Source organism: Scyliorhinus canicula, chromosome 1, assembly GCF_902713615.1.
Source record: "Scyliorhinus canicula chromosome 1, sScyCan1.1, whole genome shotgun sequence".
Taxonomy (NCBI): Eukaryota; Metazoa; Chordata; class Chondrichthyes; order Carcharhiniformes; family Scyliorhinidae; genus Scyliorhinus; species Scyliorhinus canicula.
Genome location: NC_052146.1, coordinates 184,004,296 through 184,025,651, shown reverse-complemented (window position 1 = coordinate 184,025,651; position 21,356 = coordinate 184,004,296). Strand labels below are relative to the sequence as shown.

Here is a 21,356-nt window from a genome sequence, read left to right as displayed (position 1 = left end):
GGCATCTTTGAATTTGTCTGTGTATATGTTTCTGGAACAAACCTCTTCATTCACCTGAGGAAGGAGCAGCGCTCAGAAAGCTAGTGTTTGAAATGATCATGTTGGACTTTAACCTGGTGTTTTAAGACTTCTTACTGTGTTCAAAAGGTTAGGTAAGGTTACCGGGTTACGGGGATAGGGTGGAGGCGTGGGCTAAAGTAGGGTGCTCTGTCCAAGGGCCAGTGCAGACTCAATGGGCAAAATAGCCGCTTCCTACACTGAAGGGATTCTATGTTTGTAAGATTCAGTGCTTAAGTTAGAATTTGAGTTTTTAATTGTTTGATAGACCGCACTAATTAACTGTTTGTTTGACTGCCCACATACATAAAGGGGATACAGGTGACACTGTGTTGATGAGAAGTTATTGTAGAACACATTAAAATTGGCATTGAAGAAGTCATCACTTTCCAGTTTTTATTGCTGAGATGCCATCAGAGCTAAACAACTAGGCAGAAATCCACGAGAGCAACTGGGCAGAAATAAGATGGTGCCATAAGCAGGACACAGGAAGACATTAGGGAGAGATGAAGAGGGGTGAAAAAAAGAAGGAACTAGTAGCATGGTACGAATTACTCGCGGAAGTTTATCTCATCCATTCAAGCTTTACTTATGTTCTTACTTGGTAGGTTTCCGGTGTCCCAGAACAGAAGCAATGGTAAAAAATGAATGACTAGAAGAAGTAACTAAATTAAATAGCAGTTAAGGAATTAAATGGACATGAATTTATGAGGGTAGTTGTGGCAGTAAAGCAGAGTAAGCAGAAGCAAAACATTGAAAAAAGAAGCGTTCTGGGTGGGTTGGGGTGAATGAACTTTTCAAAATTGTGCCTGAGATAAGAAACATAAGATAAACTGTTAACGATTATATTATTCATGGATATTTGTTGATGCATTTACAGTAATGTATAGGGAATACACGCAGGTACAAAGATGGTGGGAAAATTATCCATCGGAAATGTTGAATCCGGGCATACCAGTCGTTCTTCATTTCACTGATCTTAATTTGGCCAAATCAGGTCCTGAGACAGTCAAATTTCAAATCTAAAGCAGAATACAGACTTTATTAGATGTGATATTTCCATTGAAAGTTATCATTTAAGGTTGTCTGATTTTTTTTTTAGGGCTTTGTTTTTGATGACGAAGAGCAACTTCCAGCCTCCAAAGTTGAAGGACAAGATAAAATGGTAGGAAATATTTGGATATTTGTTTGTCTTTTTAGACCTATTCAGTTTTCAAATTGATTAATTACAGAATGTTTTCCCCTCAGGTCAACTAATTTTCATCAGTTTATAAAATTGGCACTTACGAAAAATCCCAAAAAAAGACCTACTGCTGAAAAGCTATTGCAGGCAAGTACAGTGAGTTTTGATATGTTCTACCAATGTGTATTACATTTAAAAATTATCTCCCTTATCTTTTCAAATTCCTTTTCAGCACCCATTTGTGGCACAGTCTTTGAGTCGTACATTCGCCATAGAATTGCTTGATAAGTTGAACAACCCAGACCATTCCAGTTACCATGATTTTGATGATGATGATCCCGAGGTAAAATATATTTTATTGGTCATATTTCTATTATGCATTTTCTTAATCTAATTATCTTTGGTGACTTTGGGTCTAATTTACTATTATAACCCTTAAATTAGAAAAATACAAGTAAATAGGAACCCCTCTGTTTGAATAAACTGTCCGTTAATGTTGCAATGCAAAAAGCTATTAAATCAGTATTAGAGTATTACAGCAGGGGAGTTTCCAGTGCTGTTTTCTGTTATATTTTGGCTGAATTTATTTATATGGAGAAATTTGGCAAGAGAATGAACATGTTAATTATCTACCTTGAGTACACGCTTATGTTTAATCTTGTAATTCAGCCGACCTATATAGTATCCTCCTTAACTAACCTACCATTTCTGTCATGGTGCAACTTGAAGTTTTGTTTTTGAAATTACTCTGTCTCTCTGCACAGACTATTTTCACAAAAGCTGAGGTATGATGTAGACCTGTAACTATTGTTTATATAAGAATACCCTCATTGGAAATGGCTACACTTGGGACTATTTTCCATTTTTCTCATATTTCAACTATTTGACCATTTATGCAGTCATGGAATTCATAAACAAAGTAGGTCATTAATGTCCATTTTTGAATAAAGGCTAGAGGTCATGAACATGTTGATATGAACAAGGAATTGAGTAATTTGAAATATTATAGTACCTGTTCAGATTTTCCAGAGGAGCCCAGTTCACCAGACACCTCTAATACTAGACAACTAGTACAGCAAACAAATTAGCGGAACTAATATTGGGCCAATATTGCCATAATAGCTTTTCACCTCTTGAATGAAGGATGATATTTGTATAGTAACCATTTATACTTAATCAGGTATAAGATGTGGTTAGTAAAATAATAAGAGGCTAATTTCATATTTCCCATTGCTGTCAAAAGCTTCTGTTGATCTGATCCAGGTATAACTGTAACTTGATAACATAAAACTGAGTTGACTTGTAGCAAATTTGAAACATAGTGAATATTCTGTTTGAATTTTTTTTAGCTCTTTTTATGTATGTTTTACCAACATTAAATTTACAGGAGTTGATCCTCTGGCATGCAGGACATTGAAACTTGAAAGCCATTTCATCAAATTTTGAGTTGAGATCAAGTAAAATGTATAAAATGTTATTTTGTAGTCTTGTTTTTGTATAAACTTACATTTGCCACTTTGTCAGTCTCTTTAACCTTGCCCGTTTTGTGTGATCTAGATATTGAGATGCACCTTGATCAGATTTACATCCATTCTTCATGTCAATTTGGTTCAGTTGTTAATACTTGTCTTGAAAGGACTTGAGCATATAACATTGGCTGCAATATCAGTGCTACACTGAACCTATGGTATGTTGTCTTTTGAAGGAGGCATAAAACTGAGCTCCCACCTGCAAGTTCAAATGGATGAAAAAGATCCCATGACACTTTCTAAACAAGAAGAATGGAGAGTTCTGTCTTCCTAATCCTAAGTGGAACCACTGCTTCCAAAAATCTATAACCTTTCAAACATTTATTGTTTTTGGGAGTTCACTGTGTGTCAATTTGCTACCATGTTCAGTGACATAACAATAGCCACAATTCAAAAGGAATTCAACATGGTTTTGTCAAGGTAGGCACACATAATGCCAGCAGTTTTCAAAGATGGATAGTTTTGGATAACTCAGGAATTCCTGCCTGTGATGTGTGGCATTGCTTATTTCCTCCAGAGCAACAATGGCAGCAAATAGAAGATTGAAGTATTTTTGAGGGGAAATGAAAGAATAGTCACTCTGAAATGTGAAGGGAAGGGAAGCATGCTAACATGAACTGAGGAGATTGGGTGCAATTGTTCCAGTGTGAATTTTGGGGGTGGAGGGGAGAAAAACGAGAAGACAATTGAGCTCAAGCGCAGGAGTCTAATAAACAATAATCTAAAAACACAAATGCAGTGCAAATTACAATGCTATAATTCTTTGCAAAAAACAGAGATTAAATCTCTGCAGTCCTGCGACAATTTTCCAATGGCTCTGCTCAGAAATTTTATCTGTGACTTGTATATTTCTTTACACAATTTAACATTTGAGGTGAAAGCTTAATTTCCCTGCAATGAATTTAGAATAATGTATGCACGAAGGAGTAGGACACTACGAAGAATGCTTCCATTGACTGAATGTTGAGCAGCTCACCATTTCTAGATTTAGCACTTGAACCAAATATGCAGTTTAGTTATTTACAGAGCAGGACTCTTCTCTTATTATCAGCACCATTCCCTTTGTTAGGAGAAATTGGAGACATAGGATACTTTTCTTCTGAAAGATTGAATCTTTAGCTGCAATTGATTCTTGAAAAAAATGCACTGCATTATTTTGTTTCTTAAAATTAAGTCAGTGAGTCTTTTCTTGTCTGACATTTATTTTCTCCCCATTTCTGGGATCGCTCAACCAGTCTAGGATTAATATGTAGGATAATGTTGGTGTGATTTCTGCTCCAAGATATTCTTCAAAACTGGCTGTAAGTAATTATGTTTGGATTGGCCTTGAGTTGCTGTCTCCCTTTATCCAGTAAGTGATTAGAAGAGCTAAAGACATTGCTTGCTGACCTATACTGATGGAACCGGTCTCAGCTAGGATAGCAGTTAAGTGGCTGTAGTTGGCAGGGCAGCATGGTGGCGCAATGGTTTGCACTACTGCCTCACAGCACCGAGGACCCGAGTTTCCACATTCTCCCAGTCTCTGCATGGGTCTCATCCCCAAAACCCAAAATGACGTGCAGGGTAGGCAGATTGGCCATGCTAAATTGCCCCTTAATTGAAAAAAAGAATTGGGTACTCGAAATTTATTTTTAAAATAGCTGCTGTAGTTGGCTTCAGTCTCCCGGAGTTATATAAACAGAAGAAATTCAGGAAAGGATCCCAATTACTCAAGGGAACAGAAGATTGTAGATTGAGATTTGTCCAAATATCCTGCTGGCACTAATTATTCTAATTATAATAATTCTAATTACAATAAATACCGTTAGCTGTTGAGGTATATTTTATTCCTAAGATAAAAAATATATAAATTGATGCTGAGGTTAATGAAATATATTAAAGGAAAATAAAGAAGGCAATAGTATAATCAAATAACTAATTAAAACATGTTAAGGATGGCGGGACAGGTGATGTGTCAAGGCTACAGCAAGTGGGAGCACCTGGATGCCAGTGTGATAGAATCATAGAATTTACAGTGCAGAAGGAGGCCATTCGGCCCATCGAGTCTGCACAGGCCCTTACAAAGAGCAGCCTACTGAAGCCTACGTATCTTCCCTATCATCCCTATCCCCATAACCCAGTAATCCCCAATTAATATATTTTTTTGGACGCTAAGGGCAATTTAGCAAGGCCAATCCACCTAACCCGCACATCTTTGGACTGTGGGATGAAACCGGAGCACCCAGAGGAAACTCACGCAGACACGGGGAGAACGTGCAGACTCCGCATAGACAGTGTCCCAGCCGGGAATCAAACCTGGGATCCTGGAGCTGTGAAGCAACCGTGCTAACGACTGTGCTACCGTGCTCCTATGTCGGGCAAAGACATCTGCAGTAAGTGTTTGTGGCTCGAGGTGTCTTGGCTCCGTGTTATTGTGCTGGAGGCTGAGCTGTAGACATTGCAACATATCAGGGAGGGGGAGAGTTAGCTGGATGCTTTGTACCGACAGGCAGTCGAACCATTGAATCTGTACCGATCCTCCGAAAGGGCACTCTACCCACGTTCACTGCCCTGCCCTATCCCCGTTACCCAGTAATCTGCACATTTTTGGACACTAAAGGGCAATTTAGCATGGCCAATCCACCTAATCTGCACATTTATGGACTGTGGGAGGAAACCCACACAAGACACCGAGAATGTGCAAACTCCACACTGCCATGCAAGGCTGGAGTCCAATTCAGGTCTCTGAAGCTGTGAAGCAGGAGTGCTAACCACTGTGCTGCCTATAGTGAAGCGGGAGTTGATATTGTTCTCTGCAGCAAAGAGCTAGCATCCAGAAGGCTGTGTTGTCTGCCTAGTGCCAGGGTTCGGGACATCTACTCAGGGCTAGAGAGGAACCTGCAGTGGGAAGGTGAATGATCCTGTTCTCATGGTCCACTTAAATACCAACAACCAAAGTAAAACGAGGAAAGAAGTTTTTGCATAGAGAGTATGAGGAGCTAGGCACTGCGTTTAAAAAGTAGAACCTCAAAGTTAATATCTGGGTTATTATCTGAACCATGTGAAAATTTGAGAAATTAATGTTTTGCTCAAAGACTGGTGTGGGATAAGTAGATTCCGGGATCTGTACCGTTGGGATGGTCTCCATCTGAATAATGCTAGGACTGGTGTTCTGGTGAGCCTCGTAACTAGGGAGGAAGTAGAGAGGGTTTCAAACTAATTAATGGAGGCAAGGCTTCAAACTTGCGAAGATATAATAAACCAAAGAGCAGAGACAAAGCAAGAGAGAAAAGTATGAATATGGGAAATGGTAAAAAGAACGTGACAGGAAAGGTATAGAGTGTACAAATCTAAACGTAAAACAGAAGTCAAAGCTAAAAGTTACAAAAATAATTAAAGGACAAAACTAAAGACTGGGCGGAATTCAGTGGAAATATTTCAAAGTTCATTTGCCGCGGATTTTTCAGGGATTTTACTGTCGACTCTCCTGGCGAGCTCCCCACCACCATCCAATGACACGTCACTTTTTTGGACCCTTGGGATTTTCTCACTGGTTTAGCCCACATTTCAAATTTCTTTCACCCTGGGGATCAGACCTCGAGATCGGGCTGTCATTTTGACAGGGTGCCCCGATCTCTAAGTGAGCTTATGGGGTCCCCCACAGCCCTCCCACCGATGGGTAATTTCATCCCCCCAACACACACAGGGGGCCCCCCTCCCCAGTGAGGCCACTCCACTATGGGGTTCCTGGGGGTGGGGGTCCCACCTTCCAGGACCCCGCTGTCACCTCCAACCTCCCAGAGGCCACTGCTTATCTGCCCTGCACACCCCCACCCTTCAGACACCCTCTCCACCCTCATGGGCATTGCCCTCCTAGGGCCATGACCCATGGCAATGCCACCCTGGCATGGGCACCCTTGCACTGGTACCTGAGCAATGGTCCTGCCATTCTGCTAGTGCCAAGGTACCCGCCTTTCAAGGGGAGTGCTAGGGGGCTACCCTGCACTATATCTGGCCACCCAGGAGCCTCCACTGGCCCAGGAGACCCCCCAGATGCTGTTCGCTTGGTCCACATTCTTTTCTACATTCTTATCGCCTGGCTGCAGCCTCCCTGGGGAGGTTGGTGGATCGACGGAGCCCGGTAAATCTCGGGTAGGTAGGCCGTAAGCAGTTTTAAGACCTACTTCAGCTAGCACCGACTGGTCCTGCCCCTTTTGGGTGGAGTTCTGATTTCGACAGGTCTTCAGATTGGGCAGAATATAAAGAACAGCACAGAATGAATGGCAAAAGATGACTGAGGAGGGAAGGTTAGAGTGCAAGAGAAAGCTAGCTAGAAACAAAGACAGAAGTAAAAGTTTCTGTAGATACTTAAATTAGAAAAGAGTTAACAAAGTGAGCGTAGGTCCTTTAGTAAAGTGAGTCTGGGCAATTAATAATGGATGGCAGGCGGCACAGTGGTTAGCGCTGCTGCCTCAGCTCCAGGAACCTGGGTTCAATTCCGGCCTCGGGTGACTGTCTGTGTGGAGTTTTCACTTTCTTCGCGTATCTGCGTGGATTTCCTCTGGGTGCTACGGTTTCCTCCCACTGTCCAAAGATGTGCAGGTTAAGTTGATTTGGCCATGGTAAATTGCCCCTTGGTGTCTGAAAGGTTTGGTGGGGCTACTGGGTTACGGGGATAGTGAGGAGGCATGGACTTAAGTAGGGTGTTCTTTCTAAGGGGCAGTGGCAGACTAGATGGGGCAAATGGCCTCCTTCTGCACTGTAGGGATTCTATGAAAATAAAGAGATGGCAGGTGGTATTTTGCATCAGTCTGCAGATAGGGGATGCAACATCCCATAAATAGCTGTAAATTAGGAATTAGAAGGGAGGGAGGAACCTAGGAAACATCACCAGGGAAGTGATATTTAGCAAATTGTTGGAGCCGCAGATTGGCAAGCCCCTGATCCTGGTGGACTTCATCTTGGGGTCTTAAAAGTAATGACTAGTGAGATAGTTGATGTGTTGATTGTGATTTTCCAAAATTCCCTTGATTCAAGAAAGGTGTCATTAGATTGGAAAATAGAAAATGTAACTCCTTAACTCAAAAAGTGAGGGAGTGAGAAAGCAAGAACTACGGACCACTAAACTTAACCTCTGTCACAGGGAAAATGTGGAAGCTGTTAATAAAGACCCTGTAGCAGGACACTTGGAAAGATTCACGGTAATCAGGCAGAGTCAACATGGTTTTGTGAAAAGGAAATCATGTTGAACCAATTTATTACAGTTCTTTGAAGGAGTCACATGCTGTTAAAGGAGAATCAGTGGATGTGCTTATATAGATTTTCAGTGTAGGGGTTAACATTAGTATGGATAGAAGATAGCGAGCAGGAAACCGGGTAGTCACAAATGAGTTTTTTTCTGATTGACAAGATATAACAAGTGGGGCGGGATTCTCCCGCAATTGGGAGCCAAGAATGGCGCGAACCACCCCGCCAACCGGAGGTTGCAGAATCCTCCGTACTTCCGAGGGCTAGGCTGGCGGCGGAGTGGTTGGCGCTGCGCCAACTGGCGCCGATGGGCCGGCGCGAGTTGGCGCATGCGTAGAAACGCTGGTGTGGTTCCGCGCATGCGCAGACCGGCCGTGTGTTTTCCTGTGGGTGCGCAGGGGGGTTCTTCTCCGCCCGGCCATGGCAGAGCGTTACAGAGGCTGGCGCGGAAGGAGTGCCCCAACGGTACAGGCCCGCCCGCAGATCGGTGGGCCCCGATTGTGGGCCAGGCCACCGTCTCTTCTCTTCCCCCCCCCCGAGGACTCCAGGAGATGGCCTACCAGCCAGGTCGCACCATGTGGGGCCATGTCTATTACTGGCCAGGATCTGACGGCCGCTCAGCCCATCGGGGCCCGGAAAATTGCCGGGGGGGGGGGGGGGGGGGGGGCGCGTACGCTGCCAACAGCCGGCGTGGCGTAAACCCTGCCCGAAAACTGGCACCGGAGAATAGGGCAGTCGGAGCGGTGAGGCGAGATCTCCCCCCCCCCCCCCCCCCCCCCCCTCCGCCCATGATGTGCTGCTGGGACCTCTTTTTTTTCTTACACTTCATCTAAATGGATTGGATGAAGGGGCAGAAGGTATGGTTGCTATATTTGCTGATGGTACTAAGATGGGTCGGAAAGTAAGCGTTGAAGAGGAGATTTGGAGGCTACAGTGGGATAAAGACAGGTTGAATGTGTGGGAAAAGATCTGGCAAATGGAGTATGAGGGCAAATGTGAAGTTGACCATTTTGACAGGAAGAAAAAGTGAAGCACATTATCTAAATGGTAGCCATGATGTGGAGATGCCGGCGTTGAACTGGGATGAGCACTGTAAGAAGTCTTACAACACCAGGTTAAAGTCCAACAGGTTTGTTTCAAACACGAGCTTTCGGAGCACTGCTCCTTCACCTGAGGAAGGAGCAGTGCTCCGAAAGCTTGTGTTTGAAACAAACCTGTTGGACTTTAACCTGGTGTTGTAAGACTTCTTACAGTATCTAAATGGTGAGGTTGCAGAGTTCTCAGATTCAGGGATATGATTGTGCTATTGCACGAATCGCAAAAGGCCAGCATGCGGTACAGCAGTAATTAGGAGAACAAAGTAAATGTTATCAATATTACGAGAGGAATTGAATATAAAAGTAGGGAGGCTATGCTTCAGTTGTTCAGGATACTATTATTATTACTGGTGACACCACATCTGAAGTACTGTGTACAGTATTGGTCGTCTTATTTAAGGAAGGGTGTAAGTGCATTGGAAGAAGTTCAGAGAAGTTTTACTACACTAAGACCTGGAATGGGCAGGTTGTTTTATGAGGAAAGATTAGACAGGCTAGGCTTGTATCTGCTGGATTTTGGAAGAGTACAACGTGACTTCATTGAAATATACAAGATCCTGAAGGGTATTGCCAGAGTAGATGTGGAAAGGATGTTTCCTCTTTTCGAAGAATCTAGAATTAGGGGGTCACTGTTTAAGATGAGTGGTTGACCGTTTAAGACGGTGAGAAGAATTTTTTTTCCTGAGGACACTGTGTCTCTGGAGCTCACTTTCTCAAAAGGCATGGAAGCAGAGTCTTTGAATGTTTTCAAGGCAGAGGCAGATAGATTCTTGATATACCAGGGGGGAAAATTTATTAGGAGTAGGCGGGAGGTTACAGTCAGATCAGCCATGGTCTTATCGAATGGCAGAGCAGACTCGAAGGGCTGAGCGGCCTACTCCTAACTGATATTTGCTGTTTTACGCTCAATAGCCTTTGGGTGAGGTAGCAGGAGTTTGAATAAGGAGGGCATCAAAGTTCATCCTGTCCTCTCCCAAAGCTTACATAACATGCCTTCTAGCAGCAGTTGCTGGATTGTGATCAGGGGCAGGTTATTTCTCTGACCATATATTTGTAGTCGAATCACCGGGATTAACCAGATAGGGACTGATTGGGATCAAATTGGTGGCATTCTAATGTGTAAGTGTTAGTATGGTTTGGCTGAATTATTTAGTGTTTTGCTGCTGGTGCTTAAAAACATTTTAACATGTGCAGTTTATCTCATGGTACTGGGTTGTGTTACCTGTCAGTTTGGATTACATATTCTTTAGGTCCTAAATATTTTTGTATGAGAGAGATTCCAAGTATCGGGTCATGACACATTTAAACCTGCTGGTGTATTTGATTCATGGTGGCAATGGATAAGAAGGCATTTTTAAAAGAATGAAAGAAGCTTAAGTTTTGTAATGCAGGTTAACTGCATATACAACCCTCCCCTGTATTTTGCTGAAGTCTACCTACATTCTCCACCCTCCCCTTTGATTCTTTTGCTGGCGTCTACCCACTGCATTACCAATTTCTCATCAAAATCAGGCGACAGAAGATTGCTTTTCACAAGAAAATGACCCATAAAGTGGCTGATAATTGTCAAAGAATCTTGGCCATTTTGAATGATCAAGATGAGTGACTTGCATCTTTATTCCATGATGCCATTTTTAATAGCAAGAATAGCTTGGCTCATGTTTCATACTTTCTGCCCCAGTAAATATGCTACAAGTATTATCTCCAAACATGGGAATTCAAGTTAATCTGGAATTCATGGTATGATTTCTTTGCAGCATGACCCTCTTCAACTAACATTCCAGAGCAGGCTTTCAAATGTCCGAAATAGTTGAGGAGGCATTTTTGTTAAAAAATGTAACTATTTTGTTTTGGCTGTACTTTTGTGCAGATAATTTGACCCATTGGGTTCCTGGTGTAGTGCTGCTGATTCAGTAACATCAGCTAGCTCTTTACAATGAGGCTACAAATTTCTTTAAGGATTGCTTCTTCAAGCCATTTTAAACCCAATCTTTTGATGGCAAGGCACATTCTTATGAAATGCACAAGTTCTGCATCTCTGATATAAAGGAAAATGTGAATTTACCACTAGCTCAGTTTGTTGTTCCTTTCGAGTGGTGCAAAAAGGGAAATCAAGCAACCTGCAGAGGTTGAAAATATATTAATGTTCAATCAGAAAACCTTAGCCCCAGGTTTAACCTCATATGCCTGCAGAGGACTGGGCAGATTTGACTTGGATGCCTTGCTTGATTTCATGCTGCTTTGACTCCAGTGGAGTTGAAAAATAGGCATGGTGTAAATCAGGTGCCTGGCTCCGTCATTTTACATTTTAGCTTAAAAGTGTAAATTTCTAAAACAGAACGTTGCAATATATATCTTTGTATTAGTAAAATATATCAAAATATTCTACATAGGCAATTTATTGATTGTTTATAAATCTATAAAGATGAAAGTTCTTTTTAAACAAAGTGCTGTGCTTGAGTCTGATCCAATTTGTCTATTTAAATGCTGGTGCTCTTGTTGGGTTGTATGCATGGTTAATATTCTATTCTATATCATGAATCTGAATCCTATTATTTCAATTATGAATTGAATTAAGATGGCATTTTCCACTCATTTGTTTTTGACATGTACTCAATTTTATCCGTAGATGAATTCACGTCCTCTTTTATTATACTTTTCCTGTTTTTTCTGTTTCCCCCACCTCAGCTTAAATTTTTAGGGATCTTTTCTCCTGCTTCTCCTCTTGCACGCCGAGTGCCACGTTTTGCTGCTCGTCCTAAGGTACTTTGATATCCAGCAAAGCTTTCCATTAACCTCGGCTGTATATTTGCTTATGTGGATGATGCTGCTGGCCTACTGATGCAGATATACAGCTGATTTAAAAGAAAAGTCATCATTCTAATCAACTCATTCAATAGTTTTTCCATATTTTACAATAGATTTCTAAATATTACCACGCTTTTAACTAGCTCTCTGCAGCAAAATCCTTTACCTGCAAAAGCTTGGCACTGACTGCAAATGTAAACTTTATTTTCAAAAAAGTGAGAAAATACATGCACCATCACACGTGTTGCAAATTTAAATAATTCTCATCAGTAAAATTATCATATTAAAGCTTAAGCTCTTACTAGGACTGTGAAATACATTTCTACTAAAGTTTGTAATCACGATATTCCACTGCATTTGGATTAAATGTTATCAATACGGTAATTTTACAAAAACTGCTAAGCTTTTATTACTATGCATAGATTAGGATTTATGTGTAATGAGATTGTTGCACTGGTAAGTTTTTGTTGATTAGAATTATTCGCAAGGTGAATTATTCGCAGCAGATATGTGCTTATCCAGATTTGACTTGGAGGATAAAAATCTGACATAGTGGGTCCATCTTGAGATTAATACTTATTTTCATGTGTGGAGGAAAAAATAAGTTTTGTTTCTAATGTGACATATCCTAGTAAGAAATATATGATACAATGATTTTTTTTAAAGTAAGTTCGCTTAAAATAATTAAAGGTGTGCAGGAAAGAATTAGGAGCATGACAAGCTTATAGTTTCTTAAATAGCGCTCTTTTCTTTATCTTTCTGAAGGCTGTAAGTTATTCTAAGATAAAGTAATAGTCATCTTTCATTGCTCAAAAATGAAAAGTGTGTTGGGGGCTCTAATTTTTGCATTTGCCATCTCAATGGAAATTGCCCATAATGTAATTGATCTTGACCATAATGACTTGAGGTTAGAATAAATGAATTACTGCATTGGAAATATTGCCACTTGTAGTATTTAATTTTCATTTGGCGTGATTTTAAGTGAGACCCGCTGTGCTAATTTCTGGATAAAACAAAAATCAGAAATACTAAATATTTTACCATTTAAGATTATCAGTTCCAAATTGCCCATGCACTTTAGTTAATTCATCCCAATCAGATATCACACAGGTAGCTTTGCATTTAGGAATATGACATTTTCATGGTTGAGATCAGCTGGAAGTTTGTGCAGTTGATATAGTAAGTCGGAATGGGATTCTCTGGTCCATCTACCTCTCTCCTTTCTTGTCCAATAGAACGTTCCTGATAACTGCAGTGTTACAGCTGATACAGCAATGTTGCAACTGTGACTTGATGAAATTAAAATATCTGAGCAAGCAGGCTTCAGTGAAGTGCAGCCTCAAGATTTAAACCTGCAAATCATAGTTGGCATACTACCAGACTGTGTATACTAAAAGAACAATTCACAAAGCAACAAATTTAATTAATATGGACATAAAACAAAACAAATTTGGTCAAAACTCTTGTCAGCATTACTGCACCACACTTATCCATCTTGCATGGGAGCTTAAACTGGGAGCTTCAATTATGGTAATTTTCTAATTGACCTGTTGGCAGCAGATGGAGACTTCTGACATTCTGCTTTTATTTCTAAGGTTTCATTATCATCACTTTTTAATTATCTAAACTGGAGAAAACTTTTAAAAATCAGAACCTGTAGCTATTTTGACTAGTTGTAAATATTTGAGACTCCAAATGCCTTCTCTAATTGAAAATAATTATTAACTATTTATATCTATTAATATTTCAGTCAAATGGTTTACCCACTCGAGGTCACTTCTGATGCCCAGAAGGAAAATGATTGTGTAATATAAATTGAAATTAGATATGATTCTAATCTAAATTAGGGAAGCTGTTGCATTGTCTATAGTTCAGGGCTCTACTTGTGATTAAATTAATTCTTGGCTGTTCACACAATTTATTTGGAAGAAATTGAGTTTGCATAAGACCTATAATCTTTAATGATTGAAGAAAAAGACACGCGTCTTAATATCAGCAAAGTATTCAAAATTATTGGGAATTTAAAGCATTTTGACCAAAGTGCTTGAGAAATAAAAATTAGAAATTGGCTATTTTACTAATACGGATAAAATGAAGCTATTTATAGAACATAGAACATAGAACAGTACAGCACAGAACAGGCCCTTTGGCCCTCGATGTTGTGCCGAGCCATGATCACCCTACTCAAACCCACGTATCCACCCTATACCCGTAACCCAACAACCCCCCACCCCTTAACCTTACTTTTTAGAACACTACGGGCAATTTAGCATGGCCAATCCACCTAACCCGCACATCTTTGGACTGTGGGAGGAAACCGGAGCACCCGGAGGAAACCCACGCACACACGGGGAGGACGTGCAGACTCCGCACAGACAGTGACCCAGCCGGGAATCGAACCTGGGACCCTGGAGCTGTGAAGCATTTATGCTAACCACCATGCTACCGTGCTGCCAACCGTGCTGCCAACCGTGCTGGTTCATTAATTCAGAGTTCGTTGAAAGCCAAATATTTTAAATATTGATTTTTGTTTCAGTAGTGCCACATACATGGCAGGAGATGAGTTCTCAAGTGTTCTACCACAATGATTGTTTACAGCTCGAAACAAATTACTGCATTATAGAGTGAACATTGCTATTTCTGCAGTTGTTTTCGCCTCCAAAATAATGCAGTCGGCTAGGGAGGAATTGTATCGATAACAAAGTAACTTGGTGGCTGGTAACTTTGAGAGCATTAGTTTGTAATTGGTGAATGTCAAAGAGGGCAAGTTCAAATATTTGTGAAATGAAGTAATTCATAATAGATTCCTTTGTAAAAGATGTTGAATTTGTAATGCTGAGAGCAGGTTTACACAACGTTTTATTATCGATAACAGAAATATTTTCTTTTACATGCACCTTGCAGGTAATTCGAGCTGATGCTTATTTTTGTACCTTAACATTCGCATTGCTGAGTAAATAGTTACTATTTCCTTGGAGTCTTGGGGTGTCTGCTTTTTTCCCCCCAAATTTATTTCCGGTTGTATAACTTCTGTGCATAACAAAATAACATTTTCTCTCCGTATATAGTTCGTGTTTTTAAGCTTCTCTCCCCTAATATGAAAGCATTGCATTGATGTGGATCAAAGTGTGTCGGCAAATTCAGATTTAAACTGACTAAAAATTGTGCAGTTTATTCAGTAAGTTTAAAGTGCAAATATAAAACGATGGTAGATTTTTCAGTGTGACTTGTTTTTAAATGTGCTGGCAACATTTTCTGTCTGCATTTTGAGAGGCATGTTCTGTGCCTCAGGGCTATCCCATTGTTTTTACTGGCGTGAGCCTTTGAAAATCTGGTTAGCACAGATGGCTAAAAATTGTTTCGAATAAATGATTGCTGAGTGTGACAAGCACCATTGAGTGTATGTGCAATCATGTAATGGATCTATCTATTAATTATTATTTGAGTGAAATCTCATAGTATTCATGGTGTAGTCTCTGACACATTTTGATCATGTTCAAATTCTAATTCAACAAAAGGTTGAGAGCGCTAAAATATTGAAACAGGCTAATTTCCAGGTTTGAGTCCTTTCCTGTAAATAACTATTATATCATGACAGTTGGACTGTAATCAGAGAGGCGAGACAACAGCACTTTGTAAATGCTATCTTGCTGTCAGCATGAGTGCGTTTTTCCATTCCTCCTTTTCATGCCAATTTTATGCCCTGCTACTTGTTCCAAGGATGATCACTCATTTGTGACCTGTGGTTCTATTACACTAGTCATCCTGTAACACCTCACAGCCAAGCCCAATCCCGTTGTTCCCCAATATCTCATTTGTACTTCTTCAACAGATCCTCCAGCGTTTGTCATTGGGTGAGGATTTGAGGGTGGGAGATTCCTGATCATTTTCTCCCGTCCTAACCATGGGATGTTGAAGCCAATTGCAGGATCTTTCAGTACTAGGGCCAGGATCTGATAACCCTGCAGGAACCCTGGACACATTGGATATAAAACATGAACTTAGCTAGTTCTCTCTGCCATAACCAATCGAGAACTATGGGAGAACCTGGGTCTTGCTGCCTTTAATTTTTTCTTTTTATATCTGGTGTTCCTCAAATTAGGAAAGAGTTCCCAGAAACTTTTGACTAATTGTTTACATCTTTATGCTGACTTTTTAATGAAGTTTGAGTTTGGATTTTACTGCAACTTGCTAAAATCATATTGAAAATTGAATTTGTCAGATTTTTTTCAGTTTTTCAACTGATTGTCAATAGAGTTTTGGGATATTGTGGTTGGTTCCATATTTCAACAATTCCAGGATGTCACAAAATTAAATAGTGACATCCAGTGATCAATTGCTTCCTAATTCTAAAAAGAAAGGGTTATATTCGTATCTTTTTCTGATTAAAGGCACAAATGTTAATGATAAAAAGGGGAATGAATGGTTCTGGGAAATTGATAGTTTCCCCCACCTTCTTTTCCTTTAAGATGTACGTCAAGTGGTTAGTTTATATCATAATGGAAAAGTTTAAAGAAAATGGTAAATAAGCTGTATATCAACTGCTCTGTAGATGTGCAACAAGTTTAATAGTAGATGTACAAGATATTGTAAACAGCATGACCGAGTGTTTGGAATGTACATTCCTTGCATGCCTGTTTTCTGCAATAACACAACTGCATGCGTTTTTCATGAAAACAAACTTCGATAAAAAGATTTACTGTGATAACAAGACTTTAATCATGTTTTGAGACTGCCTTCTGTAATTAACAGCATAGAAAGTTCCTTTAATGGAGCCAGTTTGTAATAATATAATAGCTTTAATGTTTTTCTTTTTCTTTTCAGCCGCCAATATCTGTTCCCCATCGAATTCAATCCACTAGTAGAAATGTGAGAGAAGAAAGAACACGCTCAGAGATAAACTGTAAGTTCCAAATTCCCCATCAGAGCCTTGTAACTATAAATGGGAATGGTACAATACCTGACACTTGTAGGAAAAAGGTTGCAGATTGACTGTCTAGATTTTTTAAAATTATAAATTTAGAATATCCAATTCATTTTTTCCAATTAAGGGGCAATTTAACGTGGCCAATCCACCTAACCGAAATCGCCGAAATCGGGGCGTGCGATCGAGGGGAGAACAGCTCCTGAAGCCAAGTTCGCGGCAGGCGCTGGTTTGACGCCGAATCGCAGTGCTCCGTTACCTTGAAAATGGCGTCAATGCGATGCACGCCGCGTGTGCTCTAATCACCATTTGCATATCATTCGTGGACCCACCTGTGATTCTCTGTCCTGATGCGTCGAGTTACCGCCAGCGCGGTCCATCGTGAACCTGGCGTGGTGGCTGCTGAGAGAGAGAGAGAGGGTGTATGGACAGTATCCAGCATTGCCATACTTTGCCAACAGTCGTGCCGCTGAGCGGGGGGGGTTCTGCCAGAGCCGGAGGGAGTAGTGGGTGGGTGTCCAGGAGGTGGGCTGTGGGGTCGGGGTGGACAGGTACACATCATCATTCACACAGCTGGCAAGGCAGCCATGCTGCTGCGCATGCCACTGACAGCCTGCTTTAAACCTAATGCCCTGGGCCGTATAGATGCCAGCTGCCCTCTGGCCCCAGCCGACCCATCAGCTGTATTGGCGCTCCAGCACAAACGGTCCCATCTTTTCGGCCTCGATCATTGTGTGTGTGTGTGTGGAGTGTATTGTTTATGTGCAGCTGCAGCTTGTCAGCCCTGCGAGTGTCCATCACAGACCCGGTAAATCCCGTAAAGTTTTTCATGGGATTCAATGGTGTTGCACGCGGCACCGGTGCTAGCCCTTCACCAGTAATGGAATAGGTGCAGGTGCAGCACCGATTTTCCTGTCTGAGAAGTCCACGGATTTTCCATTGGCGTCAACACTTAGTCGCAGAAACAAAGAATCCAGCTCCTGTCTTTAGCCTGCATAGTGTTTAACTTTTGAGTGAACTCAACCAGTAATCACTGAATAGTCAATAATAACTTTGCATTTGCAGCACAATATTAAGCATGCATTGCACAACCTAAACAGCAGATCATTCAACTTCCAGTAAACAATGCCAGACCAGCCCAAAAATGTATTATAATGCAAGGTGCTAAAGGTAAGCAAATGTCCTACTGGTTTAGGAAGATTCAAGCGATGACTGAACTGTGTGTACAAAATCAAGAACTCCCATCAGCAGAACTCTCTACTGCCACCTACTGTGTGCTCCATGAGCTGTTGCCTACCATGTGCATATATCGTGCTCACAAAGAGCAGCACGGTAGCATAAGTGGATAGCATTGTGGCTTCACAGCGCCAGAGTCCCAGGTTTGATTCCCTGCTGGGTCACTGTCTGTGCGGAGTCTGCACGTTCTCCCCCTGTCTGTGTGGGTTTCCTCCGGGTGCTCCGGTTTCCTCCCACAGTCCAGAGATGTGCAGGTTAGGTAGATTGGCCATGATAAATTGCCCTTAGTGAGCAAAAAGGTTAGGAGGAGGGGTTATTGGGTTGCGGGGATAGGGTGGAAGTGAGGGCTTAAGTGAGTAGGTGCAGACGCGATGGGCCGAATGGCCTCCTTCTGCACTATATATTCTATATAATATGCTGTCCAGTTACCCGATAATTTATTATGAGCAGTATCATGGTAGATCCTCCATATATTTTTTTTGAGGGAAATTTTAATTTGTGTCTACCTTGAATGTTAAGCTTCCACATTGTATGATGTAATGCAATAAAGAAGCAAATAATCATTTCACTAATTCTGGGACTAATATATTTTAAGCTCTTTAGATGTAACTGAAGTATTGTCCTAATGACTAAGAAAACATAAGACTTTGAATGATTCCACTGCTTAGCCACAGGGTTTTGCAGCAATTAAGTTGCTATAATAATGGTGAGGAATGTTATTCAAAAGCAGGTTTCTCAAACTTTTGTAGCAAGCAAAATATGGAAGATGCTGGAAATATGAAATAAAACAGAAATGTAATGTGTGTTGCTTGCCTTTCAGCAACTACCCTCTGTCATACTGTCATACTGTTCTACTGCATTTAATAACAAAAGTTATCATAGTTCTATGGTCCAGGTCCCATTCCAAGGTTTAAGCACACAAATCAAAGCTGACAATATTGCAATGCAGCACTAGTGCTGTACTGGTCAGGCAAGACTTTAAAACGAGCCTCATCTGTTTGTTCTGTTGCTCTGTTTACTTGCTATAAATATAGCTGTCAGAGCAGCATGGTGGCCTAGTGGCTAGCACAGCTGCCTCACGGCGCTGAGGTCCCAGGTTCGATCCCGGCTCTGGGTCACTGTCCGTGTGGAGTTTGCACATTCTCCCCGTGTCTGCGTCGGTTTCTCCCCCACAACCCAAAAATGTGCAGAGTAGGTGGATTGGCCACGCTAAATTGCCCCTTAATTGGAAAAAATTATTGGGTAATCTAAATTTAAAAAAAAATTAAAATAAATATAGCCGTCAATATGGTCGCCTTTCTTAATCCTAATTATGTGTATACTTTCAGAGTTGCCAGGTATCTCTCGATACCGCCACAAGGTTCAACCCGAATAACGATCAAAGAGCCAATACACCAGTTAGTTAGTTCGAAGTCAATACTATTTATTTACACACACAGTAAGATCTGCACAACAGTACTACAAACTAAACTATCTCTAACGATAACGTTGGGTGCCCACTTTGTCAGAGGAACAATGGCCGTTGTTCGGATCTGAGGCTGTTGGGTTTGAAGAGATACAGGAGAACAGCTAAGGTCGTCCGTCTGGTAGCGAGCGTTGACCTTGAACTTACTTGATTCTAGTGATGCTGGTGGAAGGGTCTCTCTGCTTGAGAGCCAAATCCAAGAGAGCGAATCTCTCGTGGGAGTTCCTTCTTATACTTGGAGGGGCTTTGGCCGCTTTTAGGCGGACCTTAAACTTAGTGCCAATTAATTGGGCAGCTTCTAGATCATTGTCATCGATCTAAACCAATAAAGGGGTGGGTGCCCTGATGGCTGGGGGTGTCTTAGGTGGCCGTTGGCCTTGCTTTGTTTGTGTCTTTTGGTTGGGATAGTGGCGCCGGGATGTCTGCGACAGTATCGGCTACCTGAGCAATTAGTCCTTTGTTCCCCGGAGATGGGCCATCAATATGTAAATCGACCCAGAGTTTTGATTCCGTCTGCAAACTGCCTTCCAAATATACATTCAGGCTCTGTGCCTGCTTGTTGCTTAGTATTGTCCACATTTCCCTAGAGTCTCTGTGAGCGTCCATTTTGTATACCGAAAGTGGCCATCCCAGATGGCTACGGTTCGGGTGAATGTAAAAGATCCCATGGCACAATTCCACTCAAAATAGGGCAGCTATGAGGTGCTGTGTTTTTTTTAGTTTTTTCGAGGTCATAGCTAACATAATAGATAAGGATGAACCAGTGAATGTGGTGTATTTGGATTTTCAGAAAGCTTTTGATAAATCCTCACATAAGAGGATACTGTGCAAAATCAAAACACATGGAATTGGTAATAATGTATTGGCATGGATTTCGAATTGATTAGCAGACAGGAAACAAAGAGTAGGAACAAATGGGTCTTTTTCGAAGTGGCAGGGAGTGATTAGTGCGGTCCCGCGGTATCAGTGCTTTGACCCCAGCTATTCACAATATACATCAATAATTTGGATGGAGGAGCCAAAAGTAATATCTCCAAATTTGCTGATGACATGAAACTTGGTGGGAAGGTGAGTGGTGAGGCAGATGTTGAGAGGCCTCAAGGTGATTAAGACAAGTTTAATGTGTGGGCAAATACATGGCAGATGCAGTATAACATGGATAAATGTGAAGTCATCCATTTTGGACAGAGAAACAGAATGGCAAAGTATTATTTAAATGACTGTCATGGCAAACGTTGGAGACCATGTGACCTTGTCAACCGAGGTCTCGGCAAGTCCTGGAGGCCATATGACTCCCTGGAGAATGAGATCACAGTGCATGCAAGTTCAGCTGCTGAAGGGCGTTTAAAACCCACAGACCAGATCTGGACAAGGAGGGGAGTTGGAGTTGTTTTGTAATGTTTGTAAAATAGTTTGTAAATCATTCCTGCCCGCAAATAAACAGTTGTTGCTTCTCATCCACTGGTGGTTATCTGGAGTTCCCGTTACTACAATGGTGATAGATTAGGAAATATTGAAGTATAAAGGGACTTGGGTGTCCTAGTACACCAGTCACTGAAAGCAAGCATGCAGGGACAGCAAACAGTTCGAAAGGCAAATGGTATAGAATCATAGAATCTCTACAGTGCAGAAAAGGCTATTTGGCCCATCGTGTCTGCACTGACCCTCTGAAAGAGCAGCCTACGTAGGTCCACATCCCCCTCTAAGCCGTAACCCCACCTAGTCCTGCCGTTTATCATGTATTCCCTCACCTTGTTTGTCCTGCCCAAATCACCTCACACTTATCCAGATTGAACTGCATTTGCCACTGATCAGCCCATCTGACAAGCCT

At 41.4% G+C, this 21,356-nt stretch overlaps 1 protein-coding gene across 9 annotated transcripts in view; it reads left to right on the top strand.

Moving 5' to 3' along the window:
• LOC119970060 (mitogen-activated protein kinase kinase kinase kinase 3) overlaps positions 1–21,356 on the top strand; it is a 354,117-nt gene that overhangs the window by 204,827 nt on the left and 127,934 nt on the right. For all 9 annotated transcript variants that reach the window (XM_038804101.1, XM_038804091.1, XM_038804084.1 and 6 more), the window contains exons 10-13: positions 1,160–1,222; positions 1,306–1,387; positions 1,473–1,583; positions 16,725–16,803. In XM_038804101.1, coding sequence (XP_038660029.1) covers positions 1,160–1,222; positions 1,306–1,387; positions 1,473–1,583; positions 16,725–16,803 — 335 coding nt within the window. The remainder of the gene's footprint in view (positions 1–1,159; positions 1,223–1,305; positions 1,388–1,472; positions 1,584–16,724; positions 16,804–21,356) is intronic.